We start from the raw sequence: 23,227 nt of genomic DNA, 5'->3' as shown, positions 1-23,227 counted from the left end.
TTAGTGGACTTTCAGTGGGAGTAGTGTTTCATCGCTCTAGGTGATGTCTTCAGTCTCTAAACCACAGTGCTCCCTTGTACTCTGTACCTGTCACAGCATATTGCTGTTGATAAACCTAGCACAAAAAGTAAGGACATTTGTCTTTGGCTGATTACTTCTTTGTTGTAACAATGCTTCTTGGCAACACATTTTATATTGTTGGAACACAACAATAAACAAGAGTAAATCAGCTGTTTGACTCTAGCAAAGAAGTTTTTCATGGGCTCAGGCCACATACTCAACTCTGCGAAGCAACCCACAAATGCATTTTCTAACCCTAACCCTAACCCTAACCCTAAGTGGCACCATTTAAGGGGAAATAAACAGGCTTTCCAACAATATAGGATTTATTGCGTTTCACAGAAGCATTGTTACGATAAAGTAATAAACAAACAAACAAAATTACCTTGCTTTTGGTGTTAACTTTAAAATAATTAAGAACAAATACAGAATAATTAGGATTATTATAACTTTAATCATAAACAGCTTTGGCATGGACACTGTAACATATTTTCTTTAAATAATATGCACAGTACTCTTCACATTTTCTTCTTTAGGCACATAAAACCCAGTCAATCATAATGCCAGCGTTGTCATACAGAAAATATTTATGCCAACATTTGAACACAAAAAGAACACAACACAGTTTGCCCATCGGCAGCAGACTTTCCAGGTTGGCAGTTCATTATGCTGCCGGGTCGTTATCGCATATTTATTAACTTGTGAATAATGACTGACTGTCAGATTAGGGTTGACCTGTCTAAACAGCTGTACCTTCACGCAATGCCAATGAACAGTGAATTTCCTTAGACTCTTTTCACTGCAAATTCCTGCATGATGCCTCTTTTTAAAATTTAATTACCGTAATTTTCACGCAGAAACAGCAGCACCTATAGCTTAATAGATATCACTTAGCTTAAAAATCACAAGTTAATGTCTTAGATAATATAATATATACTTTGACATAACTTGTGTTACATAACACTACAGTCTTTTCGATTCGATTACACTGTATTATCGTTTATAATTATGTCTGTTAGAATTCACAGACGGCCTGTATTTCATGAATTCTACACTTTCTACTTTAAATTTAAAGTGGTGTATTTTTTAATTTGTTTTAATGCGCTCTTACTGTAGCGTAGAGCTGCCACCCAGGCAAAAGAAAAATAGAGCTATATCACGTTATAACCTGAAAAGTTTGTTTTTCTAACGTTATACTTTTCATGTTTGTTCAATATACTATCAGTACAATATACTTTTCACGTTTGAACAACACAATATCACTTTATTAAAGTATACATAATTATCACGTTTTAGCAAAAACATTTTAGGTTCTTACAATATCAATATTATAACGTACTAACGCTTTCTTTTGTCTGAGTGGCAGCTCTACGCTGTACCATTATTCTTTCACATTATTAAATATGTTTGTTATCGATCCATCAGTTGACTGGGTGACTGACTGATGACGCTGTTTGTAGCTTCCTCTGCAGCTCTATCTTTAGCTCCTCCCCCCCGCCCGACCAGCTGATCTTTGTTGTAGTACGTCACGTCGTGCCCCCCTCCCTCCCCGTCATGTGAAGATTTATTTATTTTCTCCTCCTCGCCCCTGCGCCTGTTATCGCCGAGAAGCACCGTACAACCACAGCGGGACACCGCGACCACAGAAGGCCAAGTATTAGGGCCGCAGGGCCGGGAGGAGCGGGACGGAACCGCCGCTGACCCCGGAGGCGACATGACTGCGGAGTAGCGAGCAAAAGGACGCCGCTGCGCCTGCTGGTGAGCCGGAGGAGGAGGAGGATGGTGGTGAATGGTGGATGGTCTGATGGAGGTGCAGCTGCAGGTGGAGCGGCTCCTCGAGCCTTCGCCGCGGCAGCAGAGCCGCTGAACGCACCTGGAGCTGGACAAAATAATGTGAACACTCTGCAACTCCCTGGCCTTCGTCGTTAACATCATCATTTATGATTATGATGACGGGATCCAGTCACGTGGCTCTGGCCTGACCGACGCTACCTTCTCTTCCAGCGGCCCACAGACACAATGTCCGGGCCGGCTGGACCGGCACTGGCTGCGGAGCCTGGGCTTGGGCCGGAGCTGCCGGACCTGAGCCACCTGACGGAGGAGGAGCGCAGCATCATCCTGTCGGTGATGGAGAGGCAGAAGGAGGAGGAGACGAAGGAAAAGAGCATGCTCAAGTAAGATTATTGATTATGGAATCAGCTGGTGTTCAGAGAAAATAAAAGCATCAGTGAGCATTTTAATTAAAAAACCTCAGCAGCTGCAGCAGGAAGGTTTAAGAAGTTGACCTCTCCAGATCGTCAGTGGCAGAAGCAGACTGCAGGTGTTCAGGCAGCAACGGAAGAAAAAAAGTGAAGATAAAATAAAGTAAAGATTTAAAAGCTGCTCATAAATTTGGCGTTTACTTAAAAACAAAACCGATTAAACTAATCAGAAATGGTTATACCCACACAGCACGCTGGTCTGGCCTGGATCACCGTCAGCCAGCAGTGGCTGACGTCTGGCATGCTGAGTGGTATGTCATCCAGATATGGGCCAGGCCTGGCATAGTTGTCACTGTTTAAGTGATGGCATGCCGTATCTGGCTCGATTGTGGTTTGGTTTATGTGGCCCAGGCTCATAGAAAACGGGTCTGGCCCAGATCTATCATCAAGCTGGCACTTCTGACTGACTGGTGTCATGGCAGGGTGTATTCCAACCAGATGTGGGCCAAGTCTGGCATTGATAGCACTATTCATGTTCCTAATTTCCTATTTTAGTTTGAAGACCCAAATCCCATGTTGCAAACATTTCAAATGCAGGTTTGACAGGTTTGTGAGTGTACACTTTATCCAAAACCTAGTGAAGGTTTACTCATGTTTACCACTGGGTGGCTGTAGCTCAGGAGGTAGAGCAGGTTACCTACTGATCGGAAGGTTAGTGGTTCAATCTCCCTAGCTTCTCCTATCTGCATGTCAAGAGTGTGAATGTGTATTAATGTAGTTAGGACGTACTCAGTTGATAGAAAGGATGTGATTGAGTGAATGTGGCATGTTGTGTTCAGTGCCTTCCGTAATCCGGCAGAGTAGAAAAGCACTTTATAAGAATCGTTCTTCATGTTACTTTGCAGTATTATGTTCCGGCACGTTGTTATTACATGGCTTGATTAAGGTACACATTAGGCTTACATCTAGTGCCAGAGCTGAAACTGTTCTGGGTCAGTACAGGACCACCAGTTTGTCTGCAACTGGCCTTGTGCGGGCCATCATTCTTTGCGGTATGTGGGCCATGTGTAAGCACATTGTGCGGGCCAGATCCGGGCCATACCAATTTTGCTATGTGGGTATTAGAATAACTGCTTAATGCAATCATTAATCTAATTCACTCCCCTATAAAATTTTGCTGTATGTCAGGTTAGGCTGATTGATGAACTGTTTCACTGATCACTTTTAATTGGGTTGATATTGAGCTCACAGAGAAGAAGCTGTTTCTAAGTTTCATTTGAGGGACCTGTACTGATTGGCAGAGAACAACAGATCCTTCAGGTGAGAACAAGGATGTGATTGGGAGGGCAGAGAGTGGCCAGCTATCTTCTGAGCTGTGCTCATTGATCTGCTGAAGCTGTGATATAAATATGCCAGAAGATGCTACTGCTAATCTTTTAGCGTGCTGGCATAAAGATTAGCAGTAGCATCTTTTGACCCAGGTTGTTTTTCCTGAGCATTGTCAGGAAGTGACATAATTGCTCTGCCTCTTTGGTGTTTTCTGAGATGTTTTAGAATGAAATTAAACTTCTTTACACCAAAATAAAGGGGAACCATGTGAAGGTCACTGGGAAATATTTTTAGTGATCAAACTGGTCTGAATGTGGTGCACAGACTGAAGTGAGTTAGAACTTTCTGCTGAAAGCAGTCAGTATTTAAGGAATGAATACTCCCCCCTTCACAGAGCAACACAGTCCACTGAAATGTCTTCATTTTTGACATAATAATAAAATCAAATAGGCTGGTGATCTGCATATTAAACAGAGGTTCATTGGTTCATTCAGCAGATCAGTTTCACCAGTAACTGGAAAATGTTTTTGTAATGATCAATCAGCCTTTTATTGTGTTATTTATTATAGACTGGTTCTCATAGTGGTGAAGAGAGAGCTGAGCATAAAAGCAAATCTCTCAATTTACCGGTCGATCTACGTCCCTACCCTCACCTATGGTCACGAGCTGTAGGTAGTGACCGAAAGAATGAGATCGCGGATACAAGCGGCGGAAATGAGCTTCCTCCGAAGGGTGGCTGGACTCTCACTTAGAGATAGGGTGAGAAGTTCAGCCATCCGGGAGGGGCTCAGAGTAGAGCCGCTGCTCCTCCACATCAAAAGGAGCCAGTTGAGGTGATTCAGGCATCTGACAAGGATGCCTCCTGGGCGCCTCCTGGAGGAGGTGTTCCGGCAGACCCAGCATCCATTTACCATAAATGAATCCTTGAAGAGTTGTTTGTAATTTTTGTGTCTCCTCACACATCAGAGTGTTGTCCTGATCTACATACAGTAAATGTTTATACATTCACTCGAGAAGGTCACCAGATAAATGTGAAAGCTCATCAGATAATAGATGAATAATTTTAAGTCACATTTTTATGTCATGTTGAAATTTTTTGGAATCTTTGCTCAAATCCTTCATGACGTGTTTTTAATGTAAAATCTTCCAAATGAACTGCGGCCATCTCAGTGTGGTTCATCCTGTTCGAGGAGGTTTTGATGAGACAGCGGTGGCAGACTGAGCTAATTGAGACAGGCTTGGTATGAGTACAGATCCTACAGAATGAGGACTGGCGTGTTCAGTTTGATTGTGCAGGGTGCAGATGGAGCTGGTTTTCACTGTTTCTCTGTACAGTGCTGTGCTGCAGTAGAATAAGTAGTGTCTGTCAGAATTTTTCCCAGAATGCTTTGCTGTATTTCTGGTAGATATTGTAGGTTTTACAGGCTTGCTGGTTCTTAACAGTCTGTCTCTCGAGTTTACTGTAACTGCAGACTAAATCCAGTTATCCCATTAGTGTGGGTGTTGCTTGGTGGATGAGGGGGTTTGTGGTTTAACAGGGATCAGAGCATCTGGTGGTTTTGGGCCGTCTGAGGACTGTAGCTATCTGTGAGGTGCTGTAACCACGTGTGGCCTCCAGATGTCACTGCAGAGTCACTGAGGTCAAAGGGTTTCAAAGCAGTCTTTGTGAACACATCTGACACAGTTTTATGTTAGTCTGTTTAAAATGTTTAGTTTGTGTGGGCCCTTTCATCAGTGAAGTCAAACCGAGCATCTTACTGTCCTCACTGTGTGTTGGATGTTTTTTTTCTTTTGTTGTTTTAAGCCCCTACATTGCCTGTCACTTACTGCCTATCCCAAGCATGATTAGCTTTGAAAGTTTTGTTTGTTTGTTTTGCTTTTTTGTTTGTGGTTTGTTTGGTGTGTGTCACAAGTATGAGCCAATCAGCAATGACTTCTATGTAAACATTGCTGTGTTAAAGAGATGGCACACACTGTAGACCAGCTGCCAACCTTTCAGGGCAGGACAGGGCAGACATCGCAACACTTTCATGATTTTATTGCCAGCATGTGATTAGACCATAAATCACAGACCTCCCGACTCTCAGCTTGCGGACTCTTATGGAGCTGCTGTGACATCATGTCAGGCCTTGGCCAAGCCTGCATCATGACTGTTGACCGTGTGCATTTACTTATTTTATTGTTTCATTCATATTTTGTTCATTTTGCTTTTATGTTTGATTTTCAGTTAAGAACTGGTGAAGTGACAGGAAGACTAATAAAATCATTTCAATGAATCCTTTGTTTGTTTGCTCGGTTTGTTTACCTTTATGGTTGGCCAAACCAACAAACAAACAGTTTCAGCTGTGTGTGCTACTGGATGAGTTGTTGCATTCTGACGCATCCTGGTGGTGGCAGAAGAGAACTGAATTAATCCCGTTTCAGCAGCTCGATGTCTCATTCTGTTTCTGCTTATTTGAAGTAGAGCCCTGTGTGGGACTGTTTTTTTTGTTTTGTTTTGTTTTTTAAAATCCCTCTTCCTCTGAATTTCTGACCATTACCACCCACTCCGTCCGTCTGTGTCCAATCCTGCCCGCACCCACAGACTTATTGATATTTATCTTTCACATGATGTCAGAGCTACTAGGACTCACCCTCCTTGAGGGCAAAACAGTACTTCAGTCCTTTGCCCTCCAGCCATCCATCAAACGTCCGCACATTTAACTTAAACAAAATGCCATTTAGTTTCTGTGCTATCAGATGCACTAATCAGCATTTATTTACAGCTGCCAGAAGGATGTAGAGTATGGCATGTGAGTACATCTGCTAGCCGTGCCTTACAGGCCAAATCCCACCAATACCTGCTTCTCCACAGCAACATGATAATAATGTGACAAATTAATACTACCAGAACTTTTCTGACACTACACTGTAAATGTACGAGTCAACAAAATATAAGATTTACATGTGGTAGTTCGTTTAAGCGAACTATGTAGCACTTACCTTTGCTTTAACAACAAACAGTTTCTTTCTCTTCACCTCCTACACACTGCATTATTTACCTAGATCAGAAGTACCTGTAGCTTTTGAAAGCTTTCGTCCTGGCAGCAGCAGAAGGTGAGGGATTCTCTACAAGATGCATGTAGATGTTATCGAACTGGAGCCTTTATGAGAGGCATCGCCACTTTCAGGGATTTAAATAAAGCGTCTCTCCATGTCTTCATTTTTCTTCAATCAATTGATTATCCAGTTAATCTTGGGTTGAGACAGGTGAAAAAAACAACACTTTTGTCCTGCAGTACTATCAACTGTAATGTCTTGCCCACTGGGGTAGTGAGTTGGTCACGTGAACCACATTATAAACGCGCTATGATTAATGCATGTGTATGTGGCACTTTATGTCCAGCGCTTTACTTTCTTTATTTTATAACTTTTCCAAATATCCATCTTTCCACTCTTTTCTTTAGTTTTAGACTCTCCAATCTGAATTTTGTTACCAACAGCAGTTGCACTCTTCGTCCTGCTAACAATTTTGAGACCAACTGTTGCCCACGGCAACCTTAAAACCCCCCACTCCTGCGAGATTTGCGTTGGGTGGGATCCCAGTCCCAATGCAGGGCTCTAATTTAAAGCTTCAGTTTCAGTTTGTTTCTGTTATGATTTTGTTTTTATATTATTTCATGATTAATTATATCACTGACATCATCATCATCATCATCATCATCATCATCATCATCGCCATCATGTCTATGTCTGCAGGGAGCAGGAGGAAGTGAAACCTCCCTCGTCCTCGTAAGTACCTCATCTCCCAGAGTGCACTCCCTTAGCCACGCCTCTTTTCCTCAATAAGCTATTTCTTGTGTCCCACGCTGCCCCTCCCACCCACTGATGTGCTTCCTGTCAGCTGACTGTGTGTATTACCTGGACAGGTGGAATCCATTCTCAGGGTTCAGTCAGTTGGTCAGTAACGTTGCCACCAACGTGTCCGAAGTTCTGCAGGTTAAAAGTCCAACAGACAACGAGCTGCAGATGTGAGTAAACCCAGAGGCTTACCTGAGCACAGGTGTTTGTGTCTCACCTGAGCCTCAGTTCAGGTAGACACCTGATGCTGTGTTTATTCATCATGTCGCAGTCTGACACTGAAGGTCCAAATCCAATCGTACATGCCTGGCTTCGCCTCTTTAATGAACCAAACAAGGACCAGCTCACTGGTCCTTTAGACTTCAGTACAAGTTTAGCATATGTCACCCTCTGACCTCTCCTCTCTCTAAAAACCTCCTCCTCACAGGAAGTTACATCAGCAGTTTGAGATGTATAAAGACCACATGAAGAAGCTGGGTGAGGAGTCTCCAGAGGCTCAGACAGCGCGGGCAGAGTCTCCAACCTGCGGGATCTGTCGCAAGACCAAGTTTGCCGATGGCTGTGGCCGAGCATGCTGCTACTGCCAGAGTCGTTTCTGCGGCCGCTGTGGGGGGCGTGTCTCCTTGAGAGCCAATAAGGTTGGTCTATGAGTGCATTTTTGCTGTGGACATTGCTGAATATCTGGGGTCATTTTCAGTTTAATTATTTTTTTCAGTGACAGTTTAACAACTCTAGATCGTCTGAAATGAAACGATTAAATGTCAGACTGTTAGCTTTGATTTGATTGACACAGGCTGGATACTGTGCATAAAAGCAACAGCAATTCATAAGTGGTAAATGAAATGTTTATACAGCCATGGTCTGGATGCGTTTGGTATTGTCCCTCAGGTAGCTCTGCTTTGATACGGTAAAATGGAAATGTTACTTAAGATCAGACTCACAAAGTTTCAGCACCACTGTCACTGCTTTGAGTCATCTGCCCACTTATGTATAAATCAAGATTGCTACCATCAACTATCACAACTGTGCCCTGTACTACAAAATGCCCTGTACTCACCCTAACACTGGAGATCAGGATAAGTGTTCACACGAAGCTGATTATCAACTCAGCATTTAACCTGTGCATTCACATGAAAGGGATGGTGCTGCAGCATCTGATCAATCTAAAAGGGGCATTTTGCAGGTCACGGGACTCTTCTTCCACAGAAAATGATCCCTATGAGTGCCACCTACTCTAGACATGTTCTAGCTGGTGATTAAATATTTTTAAAGAATCTAAAAACAGAATTCAATACAAATTTGATACGAGGTCAGCAGGTGCAGTGCAGGTTTTTTGTTTTAGGATCAGATTTTAATGCTTTGAATCTTCCTACCAAGCTATTCTCGACTCTGTGGCACCATTAAAAACCAGGCAGCTCAAGGCTAAAACCGAGCCGTGGTTTAATGACACCACTCGGGCTGTGAGGAGGCAGTGTTGTAGAGCTGAACGCAGATGGAAGAGGGACAAACTGCAGGTGTCTCTTCAAATCTTAAAGGACTGGTGGTGTCTCTATCAGGATACAGTCAAGGAGGCTAAAAGGGAATACTTTTAATACAAGACAATTTCCTCCAACAGTTATAATCCACGTGTGTTATTTAACTCCATCAACTTAGTTTTAAATGCTCCACAAAGTGGCTGTTTGGAAGCCTCTCATAAACTATCTAAGGATTTTGTGTTGGGTTTTTTTATTAATGAGAAGATAGCAGCTACGTGGGCTCTCATCTCTGCCCCTGAATCTGACCCCTCCGTCTCGATCCCTTGCTCTGCTGTTTTTGACCAGTTTGAGCCTGTAACTCTTTCTTTTTTAGAGGATGTGGTTGGTCATCTGAGGCCCTGTTTGTCTCCAAATGATCCTGTCCCTTGACAATTTTTTAAAAAGATTTTGCCTCGCACAGACTGTTCTTACTATTATAAACAGCCGTTTAATGTCTGGTGTAGTCCCTGCTTATTTTAAGCAGGAAGTAGTACAACCCCTTCTTAAGAAACCCGCCCTGGACCACACTGTATTGACTAACCACAGGCCTATCTCCAAGCTGACTTTACTGTCTAAAATCTTAGAGAAAATTGTACATTCCCAATTGATTGATTTAAGAAAAAATGAGAATAGTATCCTGAGTCAGCACTCTTAAAGGTTTTTAATGATATCTTCCCTACCTGTGATTCTGGTAATCATGTTGTTCTTGTCCTCCTTGACCTAACAGCTGCTTTTGACTCTGTAGACCACAACATTTTACTGTCTCGTTTACACCGTCTTGCAGGCATTCGTGGTACTACTTTGAATGGGTTTAGGTCTTATCTTTCTGATCAAACTTAGTGTTAACTTTTTAGGGTATGAGTCCTTTTCTGCGGCTCTTCAGTTTGGGGTCCCGCAGGGCTCAATTCTAGAGCCTCTGCTTTTTTCATCATATTTACAGCCCTTGGGAACCATCCTTAAAAAGCATGGAATTTCCTTCCACTGTTATGCTGATAACTGCCAGATTTATCTGCCTCTGAAGCAGAAAGATGCCTTCTCTATTAAACTACTTCTGGCATGTCTAGAAGATATTAAAACTTGGATGTCCCTAAACTTTTAAAAATGTAATTCAAGAAAAATCGAGGAGATTGTGTTTGGTCCTTGCGGACCTAGTGATCCCTCCGCTATTGATTTGGGACCCCCGGCATTTTAAACTTGTTGTTACTAATTTGGGTTTTAAGATGGACAGTGACTTTAAATTGGACACTCAAATTAGGGCTCCTGTCAAGTCCAGTTTTTATCATTTAAGGTGCTTGGCAAAGGTAAGACCTATTTTATCCAGGCCACATTTTGAAACAGTAAGCCATGCTTTTATTTCATCTCATTTGGATTACTGTAATGCACTGTATTTTGTAGTAAGTCTGTTTCTTCTCTTTCGTCTGCAGCTGGTTCAAAATGCTGCTGCACGACTTTTAACCCAGAATTTGCAAAAGAGAGCACATAACTCCCATTCTGGCTTCACTCCATTGGCTGGCTGCCTTTAATCTAATGTGCTGATTTATAATTTTAATTTAATTCTAATTAGTATTTTATATTTCTTAAGTTATTCAATGTATTGTTTCTTAGGCATGTCAAGTGTACGGCACTTTGTTTTCAGCTGGGAGTTGTCTGAAAGTGCCTTATAAATAAATTGCTTGCTTATAGAACAATAAAGTGTTGTTAAATTGTTTGCTGACAACAGGAAAAACTTAGCTCTGTGAACCTGACTGGCTCTCTGGCGGCTGGTCCCTCTGACTTCTCCCCTCCTGCCGCACATGAACCAGCTGACTGACCATATGACTCATTTTCTCATTCATGAAGCCAGAGCAGACAGAAACATAAGAGCAGACATTGTAGCTATATCTTATTCAGTATTTGATTAAAATTACTTTTTTCTCCCCTCCTGTTTCTACGGTAAATATCATGTCAGCACTGATGCATCTTCATATTCCAGCTCCTCTGGATTAAATGGAAGCTCTACTCTTCATTTACCCGTTGCCACACATTGCTATGGTGAATTCTGATACCAGGGCCCTGTTTCAGGAAGCCGGTTTAGAAAACTCAGAGTGAAAAACGATACGCAGGGTTGAGTAACCCCGAACTGTCCAACTCGGAATATTCGGTTTCAGAAAGGCTGATAACAATTAGTTCAGTCAACGCGGAGTTGCTTTAACCCCAAGTGAAGCGCGCGGACGAGGATACATAAAGCCCTGATAAGCGGAGCACAGATTAAGCGAGTCACCATGGAGACGGAGGGAAAGAAGGCGCGGTCAATGTATTTTACAGCGCTTGAGGCCGAAATTCTGATGGCAGCATATGCCGATAACATACAAATTCCGCGGAAAAAAGTAACACAGCCACAGCTGCAAAAGAAAGGGAGCATGCATGGCAAAACATAGCCGACAGAGTCAATGCGTGAGTGTTAATATAAACATTGATCTAGGGATTTCCACCCATTTAACACGTTATTTTATCATATCTTATTTTATTTGTTATTTTATACATTTTATTTTGTGATGTGATGTGAGCGCAGGTGCAACCCAACAGGCCCCAAACGTGCCTGGCAGCAAGTAAAAATGAAATATAAAAATATAGTCCAAACAGGTATTGTATTATGAGCCACAGTGCTTGGTCAGTTTGTCCCATGTAAATCAATTGCAGTTAGAGGCTACATTAATTTCCTTTCTGTAAGCACTTATTGAAATTACCTGAGCACATTACAAGTACATATTTGCTTACTCTGTATGCTCAAATGTGACCCGTTATAGCCAACAGAAAAAAAGCGGAGGCCCGAAAAACAGGTGGGGGTCCTCCACCACCACTACACAGAGGCTGAGCAGTTGGCCCTCAGCCAAAACAGTGGGCGCCCTGTGGCCGCAGGCATCTCTGCGGGGACATCCTCTGAGTCAATAACCCCGCAAGACACAAGTGCCTACATAGGGGGTAAATTCAAAATAATACATGATGTGCATACATCCTTTCTTCACAGTCACCTTTGCAGTGCTACTCATTCATCTGATAAACTCTTTACCATAATGGATTATTTTGTAGTGAAGTAATTTTCCGACTGATTTTGCCTTCCCTCAGTCTTGGTTGTCTTTGAGAGCATAATGACAATGAAGTGTAAGGTGCTTGGTATGTTTGTTAATTGCCATTTGGTCCCTTGTAAGTTTAAGTGACCTGTATAAACCTCATATTCTATCAGTTGATGGTGATGGTGTACTGCATCTGGTGCAGCCTCCTGTTGAGCCAGACCAACATGCAGTTGTGAGTAATACTCCACAGATTAGATGAGTTTACAGTAGAACAGCAATGTTGTTTATTTCTTTACTACAGGAAAATAATGAAGAAACATTGACAGCTGTTACGGAGGAGGAAGCAACAGAGACACTTTATGAGGTTTACATCTTTTAATACTTTGTGTACAGGAAATACAGGCGACCAATAAAGCCAGTTGAACAAAAAATCTGTTTATTCTTCTTTCAACATGTTGAGGTGATGGGTCAAAAGAAATGATTGTGACATATGGTGTCTCTGACTGCGCTTCCATCTTGTATGTCCGTGGGAGGGTCAGGATGTTCATGGTTTGGATCACTGCTGATGTCTGGTTCAGAAGGACAGTGTTCTCCTCTAATTGTGGCAATGTTGTGAAGAATCACACATGCCACAATAATGTCACATGCCCTTTCTGGGGTGACCCTGAGTCTTTGCAGGCACTGGAACCGGGCCTTAAGCATTCCGATAGTCATTTCAATTCTGGCTCTTGTCCTGCAATTAGCCAGATTATATCGCTGCTGTGGGCCCGGTTCAGGGTCAGGGTAAGGGGTGAGCAAATAGGGTAAACATGGATACCCCCTATCACCAAGCAAGTAGCCAGTGAACTCTCCTGAGACAGAAGGATACACTTCAGTTCAAATGTCCCTGAAGCAATTGGTCTTTATATATTTTAAAGTATTTTCAACTCACCATGTCCAAATTTTGTGCTCAGTGTACATTCACGGAATATTTGTGAGTCATGGACAGAGCCTGGCCACTTGGCTTCCACATTTGTGATAATGTTGGCAGCATCACATATGATCTTCACAGTGCAGAGAACACGAATTAGCATCCATTACTATAATGAAATAATTTGTTAGTTTGAAATGCTACAGGGAACTATGTACCTGTACATTGATGCTGTGGAAAGACTTCCTGTTCACATAGTCTCCTTCATTTACTGAAGGAGCAATGATTGGAATGTGAGTGCCATCTATACAGCCAATCACGCCTGGGAACCCTGAAAATAAATGTAAAATTTAAGTAGTAGTCCAAGTATCACCACATCATACATTACGTTTTGGTCACCCTGATACCTGCAATTTTGTGGCATCCCTCTTTGATAAATCTTGTGGGTCTATGACCGGGGAACACCACAAACGAGTGCAGGAGACGTTTCAGTGCAACTGTAACATTCCTGACTGCCCGACAGACGGTAGCCTTGGAAGCGTGCTCAGCGTCACCAATATTGTACAGAAAGCTCCCGTTTGCAAAAAACCGAAGTGCAATACAAATAATATGTACAGAACTGAGAGCATGTCCGCGATGTGTCACATGCGTAATATATGGCCTGAGGATGTTATTAAAATAAATTATAGATTGTGCTGAAAAACGGTAACGTTCGCACAGACAATCATCAGGAAATTATAAGATGTCCAAACGCGCTCTGATCACTCTCTCCCGGCGGAGAGCTCTGCGGAGAATTTGGGCTTCACGATCTACTGGCTCTTCAAGGAAGGAGCACGCCATGTCCGACACTTCCTACTGTCAGGTTTCCGACAAAGGGGCGGAGACAGTCAGGGTTAGTTGTAGTAAACCTGCTAGGGGGCAGGTTAACTTCACGGCGTGTGTCGTCATAGTGACTCACTCAGGCTTCAGCTGAACTCGCTTTGTGAAACCGAAAAACCAGTTTTCGTTAACTCAGGGTATACTTACTCAGTTTTTCCACTAAACCGGCTTCCTGAAATAGGGCCCAGGATTCACCATGGCAGGAAAATCTAAGTACAGAGAAAACCTATCCGTTTTTCTCAATATGTAAGTTGTGTAAAAAGATAAACTTACAGGAAATTTAACAGAATGTATTAAACTGAAAGACTAGAAGTTCATTTTCAATAAAAGCAACTCATTTATCAACATCCACTAATGACATAATTGCATCATCTCTGGAAAATATGTGAAGTTGTGCATCTTTGGTTGTTTGGAACTCAGGAGACACCACATGATCTGTAAAGCATGCCAACTATCACATCAGGAGGAAAACCAGCCAATCAGGCAACAGCAGCCTCTTACATGCGTTTATAGTAAACAAACTCGGTGTGTGTGTTTCAGGTGATGTGGGTGTGCAATGTGTGCAGGAAGCAGCAGGAGTTTCTCACTCGGTCAGGGGACTTTTCCCCTGAAATGCTATCCATCAATTACAGCTTACACAGGGCTCCCCACCCACCTACACATGGGCCACTGGGTGCCACGGGGCCCTTGAGTAATGGTGCAGCAGAATGGTGGGTATTATTCATTGTTTATATTATTTATCATTTTTTTGTTCCTGAGGCCATTTAACTGTCAGCTGTGCCTGCATGCTTCTCATTTAAATTTAAACTTTTAATTAGTGAGATTGTTTTTAATTAGAGAGTGACCTCCATCTCTCTCTCTCTCTCTCTCTCACACACACACACACACACACACACACACACACACACACACACACACACACACACACACACACACACACACATCCTGTAATCAAATTAACAGATTAATAATCTGGTACCTTGCAGAGGATTACTGCTGGTGCTAAATACAGCATGCAGGCTAACAGCAGTGATGTCATTTCCTGTATTGCTGGGATTGGAGAGGGGGAGGGCCTTCCGGTGTGATCCATGTCAGTCATAAACTTGCTGAGCGTGTCAAGGTGTTGGTCAATATGAAGCTTCAAACCTCCTAGGAGAGCTGTAAAAACTTTAATTAAATGTGTATGTGGTTGCACTCAGACTGACTGCATGTAAGTACACATCTCAGCTTCTTTATGCTGTTGTTGTCTGTTTATGCTGTTGTTGTCTGTTTATGTCTGTTGATACAGACTCAAACTTTGTTGATCAGAAATCGGATTCACTTTCACCGTTAGTAGGTTTAACCAGTGCTTTGATATTTTGATGCTTGTGAACACTGCATGTTGTCTGGAGCTGCTGGAGAAAAGTTTAAATGTTTCTATGCTGCATCGATGTCTGCTGCTGGTTCTGGTTTTGGTAACAGAATTTAACTCAGACAGAGTTGAGATTTTATGGCCGTAAACATAGAACAGGAGTCAAAATGTAGTTTTCCTTAAACAATGAGTTTATTATTACAGTGAAGACCTTTTTAAAAAGTTGACAGTACAGGTGAAAAAGCCTTGAAACAGGTCGATAAAAAGGAAGTCTGAACAGGAAGAACTTCATATACTGCTACTAGTAGTAATACTATTAACAATAGACTCCTCAGTTCTTGAAGCTTTGGTTCTGTGTAGAGTGTGGGTATATATGTATCAGCTGGCTGACAATCTGCTCCTCCTCCACTCTCACTGGATCACACTCTGTGACTGACAGGAGGCAGAGCCCCTCGGGATTGTACTATAATGGCAGGAGGAGCAGGATGCCTAGCTCACCATCGGACCTTGCTGTGAACAACCGTTCTCGATCGCCACACTGCTGTCATGGTTACGGAGAGGAAGAGCTACAGGCACACAGGCAACCAATAAGAGATGGGCGAGGTCGCTGGTACTCACAGGTGAGTCTGACAGGTGAAATTCATTTATTTGCTCACATTTCTTGTAAATTATTTGATCTGATGCGGGAAGCTGTTTAATAATTTATTTTCTTTAGAAATGAAAGATGAAATGCAACAAAGAAAATGGAGTAGTTGTTGCACAGGTGGTTGACCAGGTCTGCTAGTGTAAAGGTTGAACTGCGTTCCAAATAACTTTTGGGAAAGTTGCTCTCCAGTGCATCCATCAGAGTGTGAATGTGTGTGAATATTAGATAGAAAGCACTGCATAGTATTAAAAAAGTGCTTCTATGAATGGGAGAATGAGGCATGTTGAGGCATATAGCGCTTTTCATTCTGTTTGAGGACTTTATACAACATGCCACTGACACCCATTCATTAAATTCATTCATACGATTGTCTTTGTTACATGGACTGGTTGTCATATAGCATTTTTCTGCACTCCCCGAGTACACAACGTGCTATAAAAGAACCATTCTGTTTGCCAAAAGCAATTAATTAAATGTTTTAACTATTTTTCACTAGTTTAATAGTTTTTTCTTAATGATTTAATTAATTTCATTTATTGATGGTTAAGTCGTGCTATGAATGACAGTTGAGCTGTGATAAACATAGCAGGCTTCAGGGCTTACCAAACTGATGATGATGATAATGTTCACCTTTCTCACCTCCTGGCTCAGGATCACCCTCTAGACCAACGTCAGGATGAGCTTGAGCTGCGGCGACAACAGGAAGTGGAGTTTCAGGCACGGTACCGTAGTGACCCAAACCTTGCCCGATACCCAGTGAAGACACAACCAAGTGAAGAAACCATGAGGATGTTAGCTCAGGTAGGCAGGGTCCGCCACCAGCGCCGCCACAGTGATGTTTCCCTGGCAACCCCAGAGCCTGACCACCTGACCATGAGGCATTCAGGTAAGGGCATGTCCGCCCATCTACTCACATCTTATTTTGTCTCTGTCAGTGCGCCCCAGGGCAGCTGTGGCTACAATGTAGCTTGCCATCACCAGTGTGTGAATGTGTGTGTGAATGGGTGAATGACTGAATGTAGTGTAAAGCGCTTTGGGGTCCTTAGGGACTAAGTAAAGCGCTATACAAATGCAGGCCATTTACCATTTATTAGCAGGCTGTGATCGGTTTTACTCGTTTCATTCTCAGCTCTTCGTCAGAATCTGCCTCTGGGATTGGTCAAATCTGGAGGTCAGAGGTCATACTCTGTGGACCGTGCAACCACTCACATAAGCCCAACATATTCCCGTCACAGCCCATTATCACAACAACTACTGGACCCAAGCTCAACCCTGAAGAGGAAGCCAGCCACTGAGAATGTAGCACAGAGGAGTCGGCATGTAGGGAAGATGCACGTGATTGGCAGCTTTAGCAGCTCAGAGGAGGATCTTGTTACCACACCTGAGTACACTAGCGCTGATGAGCCTGACAGTAAGTGGCTACATGCTAACAGCCAGTCAATCATTTTTCTTACATGTGTGCACATTGCTTGAGAGTTGTTTGTCGCGCTGGATATGATACAGCCACTGGTCACGAGAGAGAAAAGTGTATTCTCTGACCCGTGATCAAGTGGTTATTTTTTTTATTCAAAATATTTTTATTGAGTATTTGTGGATATAGTTTACAAAGAAAAAAAGAAGACGGAAAACACAAGCTGTTTACAATGAATACTAAACAGAACTTCTCATGTTGGAACATTGTTTTCCTCTCGACGTGAAAAAAGAAAAAAAAAACTAAAAGAGGGAAAAAACCACACAGAAGTTAGCTATACCACCACTACAGCTACATTACAGCTTTGCCTGATAGTTGCAAATTAAGGAGCTTGTCCAGTAAATTAGCAGCTGGAGCTTCTGGAAAATTGGAGAGGTGGGATTGCAAAAAATTTCTGAGTTGTAAGTATCTAAAAAAGTGAGTTTTGGGAGGACTGTATTTTCCTGCCAGCTGATCAAATGATGCTAGTTTATTATATATAAAGAGATCTTTAAAGAAAATAATACCTGCTCTAAACCAGACCTGGAACAAGTTGTCCAAAGTTGGGGGGAGGAATAGGTGGTTTGAAAGGATGGGGCTTTGAAGTGAAAAATGATTAAGATTGAAATGTCTCCTTAACTGTGCCCACACCCTGAGGGAGTGCCGAATTATCGGATTAGATGTAAAGTTGTCAATGGATAAAGAAAGAGAAGAACCCAGAAAGGAGGCAAGAGAAATACCCTGAGTTGAGTCTAATTCCATTGCCAGCCAGCTGGTGGGGCCCACACCCTCCCCAGACTGTAACCAGTAGGTCAGGGACCGAATATTGGCAGCCCAATAGTAAAAGCGGAAGTTGGGGAGTGCCAGACCCCCTTCAATCTTAGGTTTCTGTAAATGTATCTTAGCTACTCGAGATCGTTTACCCTTCCAAATATAAGAGGAGATTATAGAATCTAGAGTTATAAAGAAAGACTTGGGGATGAAGACTGGTAAAGATAAGTATGAGAATTTAGGAAGGATATTAATTTTAATTGAATTAATTCATCCGACCAGAGTTGTGTTCAGGGGTGACCACTGTTGAAGGCTTTGTTTGACATTCTTCAATAGTGTAAAAATGTTGGCTTTAAGAAGTTGTTTATACTTTCTTGTAATTGTAATACCCAGGTAGGTGAACTGCTCTTTGATGGGGAAACCCAACAAACCTATTGGAAACGCTTCTTCATTTAGTAGACAAAGTTTGCTCTTGGACAGATTTAATTTATAACCAGAGACTTGACTGAAACACGTGAGTAGTGACAATATAGACGGTAGGGAAGTATTTGGATTTGAAATAAAAAGCAATAAATCGTCAGCATAGAGAGAGACTTTGTGTTCAGTTTGACCTCTTTGTATACTCTGGACAAGTTTACTGCTTCGAAAAAACATTGCTAAGGGTTCAATAGCTAGATCAAATAACAACTGGCTAAGGGGGCAACCCTGACGTGTGCCTCGTTTAAGTTAGAATGGTTTTTATTTCTGGCTATTAGTGCAAACAGACGCAACAGGGGACAAGTATAGGTACTTGATCCATGAGATGAAGTTGGGACCCAACCCAAATCTTTCCAGCACAGCAAATAGATAGTTCCATTCTACACGGTCAAATGCTTTTTCCGCATCAAGGGAAAGAACACATTCTGGAGTGTCCTTGGACGGCGTGTGCAGGATATTAAGAAGGCGTCGGATGTTGAAAAAGGGGTGGCGCCCTTTAACAAAGCCAGACTGATCTTCAGATATGACTGCTGGCAGGACCCTTTCCAACCTGTGGGCCAGCGCTTTAGCTCGGATCTTAAAGTCCACATCAAAAGCGAAATTGGCCTGTATGACGCACAGTTTGCCCTGTGTGAATGCTTCAGATAGAACCGAGTGGAGTAGAGGTACAAGCTGTGGGGCAAATGATTTGAAAAATTCTACCAAAAAGCCGTCTGGGCCAGGGGACTTCCCTGACTGTAGAGAGAAAATTGTAGCGCTAATCTCTTCTTTGGAAAATGGCGCATCCAAGATCTCTCTGTGGGTCAGGAAAGTCCAAGCTTTTAAGAAAATTTGTGATTAGTGAGTGGTTGGTGGGAGATTCAGAGGAATAAAGCTTCATATAATATTCCCTGAATGTGTCATTGATTTTGGCATGATCAGTAACGAGTTAATGGCAGTTATACACTGACGTGGCTTTACACCCATTATTTGGTCAGCTAGGAGTTTGCCTGATTTCTCTCCATGCACAAAAAAATGTACTCCTACTCTTTAATAGTTGCCTCTCCACAGCATGAGTTGAAAGAAGTTCAAATTTGGTTTGGAGTTCAGTACGTTTCTTGAAGATCTCAGAGTCCTTATTGTGTGCATAGTGATGGACTAAGTCTTTTGTTTTATCGGCTAATTCTTGCCCTTCTTTTAAGTTTACCCTCTTCATATTAGCTGTGTATGAAATAATCTGTCCTCGGAGATAGGCCTTCATTGAATCCCAAACTAAAAGGCTAGAAATATTTGGGGAAAGGTGTGATGGATGTTAGAGAAAAAAGAGTACTCCCTGTCAGTTGGATGCAGATGTCACCAGATATCCCTAATCCCAAGTAGAAAGAAAGGAATGAATGTGTGAAGACACTTTTTATCCATAATAGCAAATGAACTGTACAACAGAAAATACAAATGCTATTTATGGTCTCCTCACAACACTGATAAGAAAAATAAACTGGGCCAATATGGCATGTCTGTTAATACAGAGATACACATGTTAATATGATCTCTGGTCTCCCACTCAGAGACACAGGTCTCAGAGTGTCCAGCATTCAGACGGCTACCTGAGGACACTCATGTGAGAGAAAATCTGCTCACACAGATATGTAGAGCAAAATACTGTCAATAAGGCCTCTGCAATGTTCAAGACAGTTAAACTTGTCAGGTAGTGATGTCCAGCAGGTGAAAATGCAGCTCCATGAACACACAGCTATGGATTCCAGCTGTTTGTTGCATTAACTGGCATTAACTGAGCCAGTTAATGCCAGTTAATGCGAGACAAATCTAGCTGCTCATTATAGATTTCTGGTTTGTTCAGAAAATAAAACATTGGTCATAAACCATTCATAAACCTGAAAGTCCCAAAAATGCATTGTCTCGAGTCTACGGATGTATCCGTGTATCTCTGTGGTGCTGATGCTGTGCTGAGCGGAAAGCTCCTGAAGCTTTTGAAGTGTTGGAATGTGGAAAGCTAACAATGTCCCTCTCACCAGTAGGCTAAGTTATTTTTAGCCAATTACAAGTTGAATCTGGTAGTTGGGGTTGTTAGCTAAGATACCGTCATTAAGAAGAGACACAACTAATGTGTCTATGCAAGCTGATTTGCGATGTGCACCGCTGGCGCAGCCATTTATTTTTTTGATGCACCTTCTCAGATTAATTCACTGCGTGTCGTGCACAGGGCTGGACTGGGACAAAAAAAAACCCAGCCCGGGCATTTTGACTAAAGACCGGCCCACCAGGTATTAAAGCCATAAAGCCTTTGAATGAAAACAAACGCTGTTGTGACAGTGATGTACAGTCTTGTTGGTATATGTATGATTTCTATACATTTTACGTCAGATAAAAACTTTGGTTGTAAGCTTCAGATAATTATTTAATAACAGCCAGACATTTTAAATGAGAATAAGAAAGTATTTCTTTGTGCCCCCCTCTCCCTGTTAATGCCCTACCTGGCCCCCCTGGCAAAACTTTGCTAGATCCACCCCTGCACAGTTACCAGCTTGTCAGCTACTTAGAAAATGATATTGGTGTTATTTGTCTCTCAGAAACAGTTCATAACTTCCCTTCAACCCATTCATGTCACCTAAAAGGTAAACCTGTTTCTCCATCACTGTTCAGCTCTGATGATTCAGTAAGGACATCTCCTAGTTTCATCTTCATGTTTCCCTCTCACCAGATATACAAACCGATATCATGACCAGCAGGTTTTACAGCTGTGGCTCCAGCAAACCTCAGCTGATAGTAGAAATTGATATTAAATAAATTCTAACAACATCTGATCAAGCTTAAACGTGCTGCTGTTGTTTAGCGCGACATCCGCTGGTTTCCGCTTTCTGGCATAAAGTGGGCAATAAACAAACAAGAGAGAAAAGCCGATCAGCTGATCATTGATCAGTTTCATGATTAAAGTAGCAACAGGAGAGGGAGGGGGAGAGAATGAGAGAAGAAGAGGCAGCTGTGCAGCGTAAAGACAGAATAACTCCACCTTTGTGTCTTTTTCCATCCTAGACAAACTGCGTCCCTTCTCAGCTCAACACGAAACACGTAATAATTTCTCTGAATGCGGGACGATTCCGTCTTTTTACGGGACGGTTGGCAACTCTACTAACTAATCTTATGAATAAAATAAAGTTCACTATCAGTAACATCATAGCACCGACCCAGCTGTATAGAAACTCCGTCATGCTAGCTAGTTATTGTAACTGACTGTAAAAAGTCAGCACAACGAAAATAAACTCCACCTAAACTTGGTTTATATCTGACCCAGATAGACTGCAGGTCATAACTTCTTACCTGAAGTTCAGTTCACCTGACACTCGGACCGGCAGCCGCCTCGGGTCTCTGCTCCTCCTGCCTCCCCTTCCCTCATCCACCTGCTGGCCTCCACCACTTGTTAATTTTACTGAATCTGTGGAAGCTCCACCATAGCCACCACCAAACAACTGAGTTATTTTTACACACCGGCCAGCATCTGTCCAATCCACCACCTTTCATTGTTTATACCGTTACAAAAAAAAAAAATCATTGGCCCATCGAGCAAATGCCCGGTATGCCCGATGGCCAGTCCAGCTATGGTTGTGCCATCAGTTAACCCTTCGCGTGCCAACTGTGGCACGCGTGCCTAGGGTTGCCGACCCCTGCTCTAGAAAGTTTTGAGGATGGAATAACAATGATATAATTTCTGTACCTTTGAAGGGTTCTCTGTGATTTGGTCATTATATTATTATATTGGTTAAATTGTACTTTTTAGGGTCTGTCATGTGTTCTGGCTCTAAAGAGGTCCAGAAGGGGTTGCTCTCTGTTATTAAAGCTCCTGTGACTCTGACCTGTGCTGTAGTGAAAAGTGATGGCCCCTCTCAGGAAATCAGACATCATGCTGACGAGTTAATCTGTTGCATTTATGTTACTGGGCCACAAATCACCTGGTCAGAGATCATGAGCTCTGATTCGCTCATATGACTTTTGGCTCCTCCCCTTAAATCTTGAAGAGACTAAGTAGCACAGAATCTCTGCTACCGTCACTCTGAGAACACCTAGACCAAAACAAAAACCAGCACATTCGCCACCAAAATTGATGGTTCCATTCCTGGAGAACTCTGAAAGATCCTGGAGACATCGTTTGACAATCTGATCCAGATTAGAGCGCATGAGACTGCCGCTCTAGTGCTGTCGGACCTCCAAATCACCATCTTTGCTCTACTTCAATAGGATTAAAAGAGGAGAGTCTGGATTATCAAAAGTCACTGCAGAGATGTAAGAATAGAAGCTCAGACTGCAGGAGAGAACGCCACGCTAGACTAACCTGCTCGTGTGTGACCACACAATACAGCGGGGTCCTTAACCAGCAGACTGTTTATGCTGCTGAGCTAGACTTCTGGTGATTACCTGCAAAATTTCTGGATTTTTGGGCATCTGTTTCAGCAACTCTAATCTGGTGGAAAGGTGGGGGAAAGGGGGCGGGGTTAATGTAGCAGTAGTCCCCCAAAGTTGATCCCCTCTATCAACTTCGGGTCTTCTCCAAACTAACTGTAAGTACTGAAGGCACAAACATGCACTTGACAATTGGACTCCAATAATCTCATTACTGACAGGAATGAACTGCTCTGCAACCTGCAGGCAGTGCTCGGGACAAACCGCACACAGAAACCTAGTGAGGAGGAGGAGAGGCTGCTACATGGATTACAGGTTCTTTCTCATCTTCCTCTTGCTCACCTGAAGCCTCCT

At 42.6% G+C, this 23,227-nt stretch overlaps 1 protein-coding gene and 1 long non-coding RNA gene across 9 annotated transcripts in view; one reads left to right on the top strand and one right to left on the bottom strand.

Annotated features, from left to right (window-relative positions):
* Nucleotides 1-1,572: 1,572 nt before the first annotated feature.
* Nucleotides 1,573-23,227, top strand: part of rims2b (regulating synaptic membrane exocytosis 2b) — a 61,209-nt gene continuing 39,554 nt past the window's right edge. For all 8 annotated transcript variants that reach the window (XM_080863368.1, XM_080863369.1, XM_080863371.1 and 5 more), the window contains exons 1-8: nt 1,573-2,234; nt 7,329-7,361; nt 7,499-7,600; nt 7,858-8,068; nt 14,327-14,496; nt 15,577-15,757; nt 16,435-16,669; nt 16,913-17,194. In XM_080863368.1, the coding sequence (XP_080719494.1) occupies nt 2,080-2,234; nt 7,329-7,361; nt 7,499-7,600; nt 7,858-8,068; nt 14,327-14,496; nt 15,577-15,757; nt 16,435-16,669; nt 16,913-17,194 (1,369 nt within the window). In that variant the 5' untranslated portion in view covers nt 1,573-2,079. The remainder of the gene's footprint in view (nt 2,235-7,328; nt 7,362-7,498; nt 7,601-7,857; nt 8,069-14,326; nt 14,497-15,576; nt 15,758-16,434; nt 16,670-16,912; nt 17,195-23,227) is intronic.
* On the bottom strand, nt 12,347-13,212 carry LOC308384777. Its single transcript, XR_013969397.1, has 3 exons — nt 13,126-13,212; nt 12,929-13,040; nt 12,347-12,848 (listed from the first exon to the last, which is right to left on the bottom strand). It is a non-coding gene; the product is annotated as an uncharacterized lncRNA (long non-coding RNA).

The sequence above is a fragment of the Rhamphochromis sp. 'chilingali' genome (assembly GCF_963969265.1).
Source record: "Rhamphochromis sp. 'chilingali' genome assembly, chromosome: 17".
NCBI classification, from domain to species: Eukaryota; Metazoa; Chordata; class Actinopteri; order Cichliformes; family Cichlidae; genus Rhamphochromis; species Rhamphochromis sp. 'chilingali'.
This window is presented reverse-complemented; position numbering and strand designations above follow the sequence as displayed.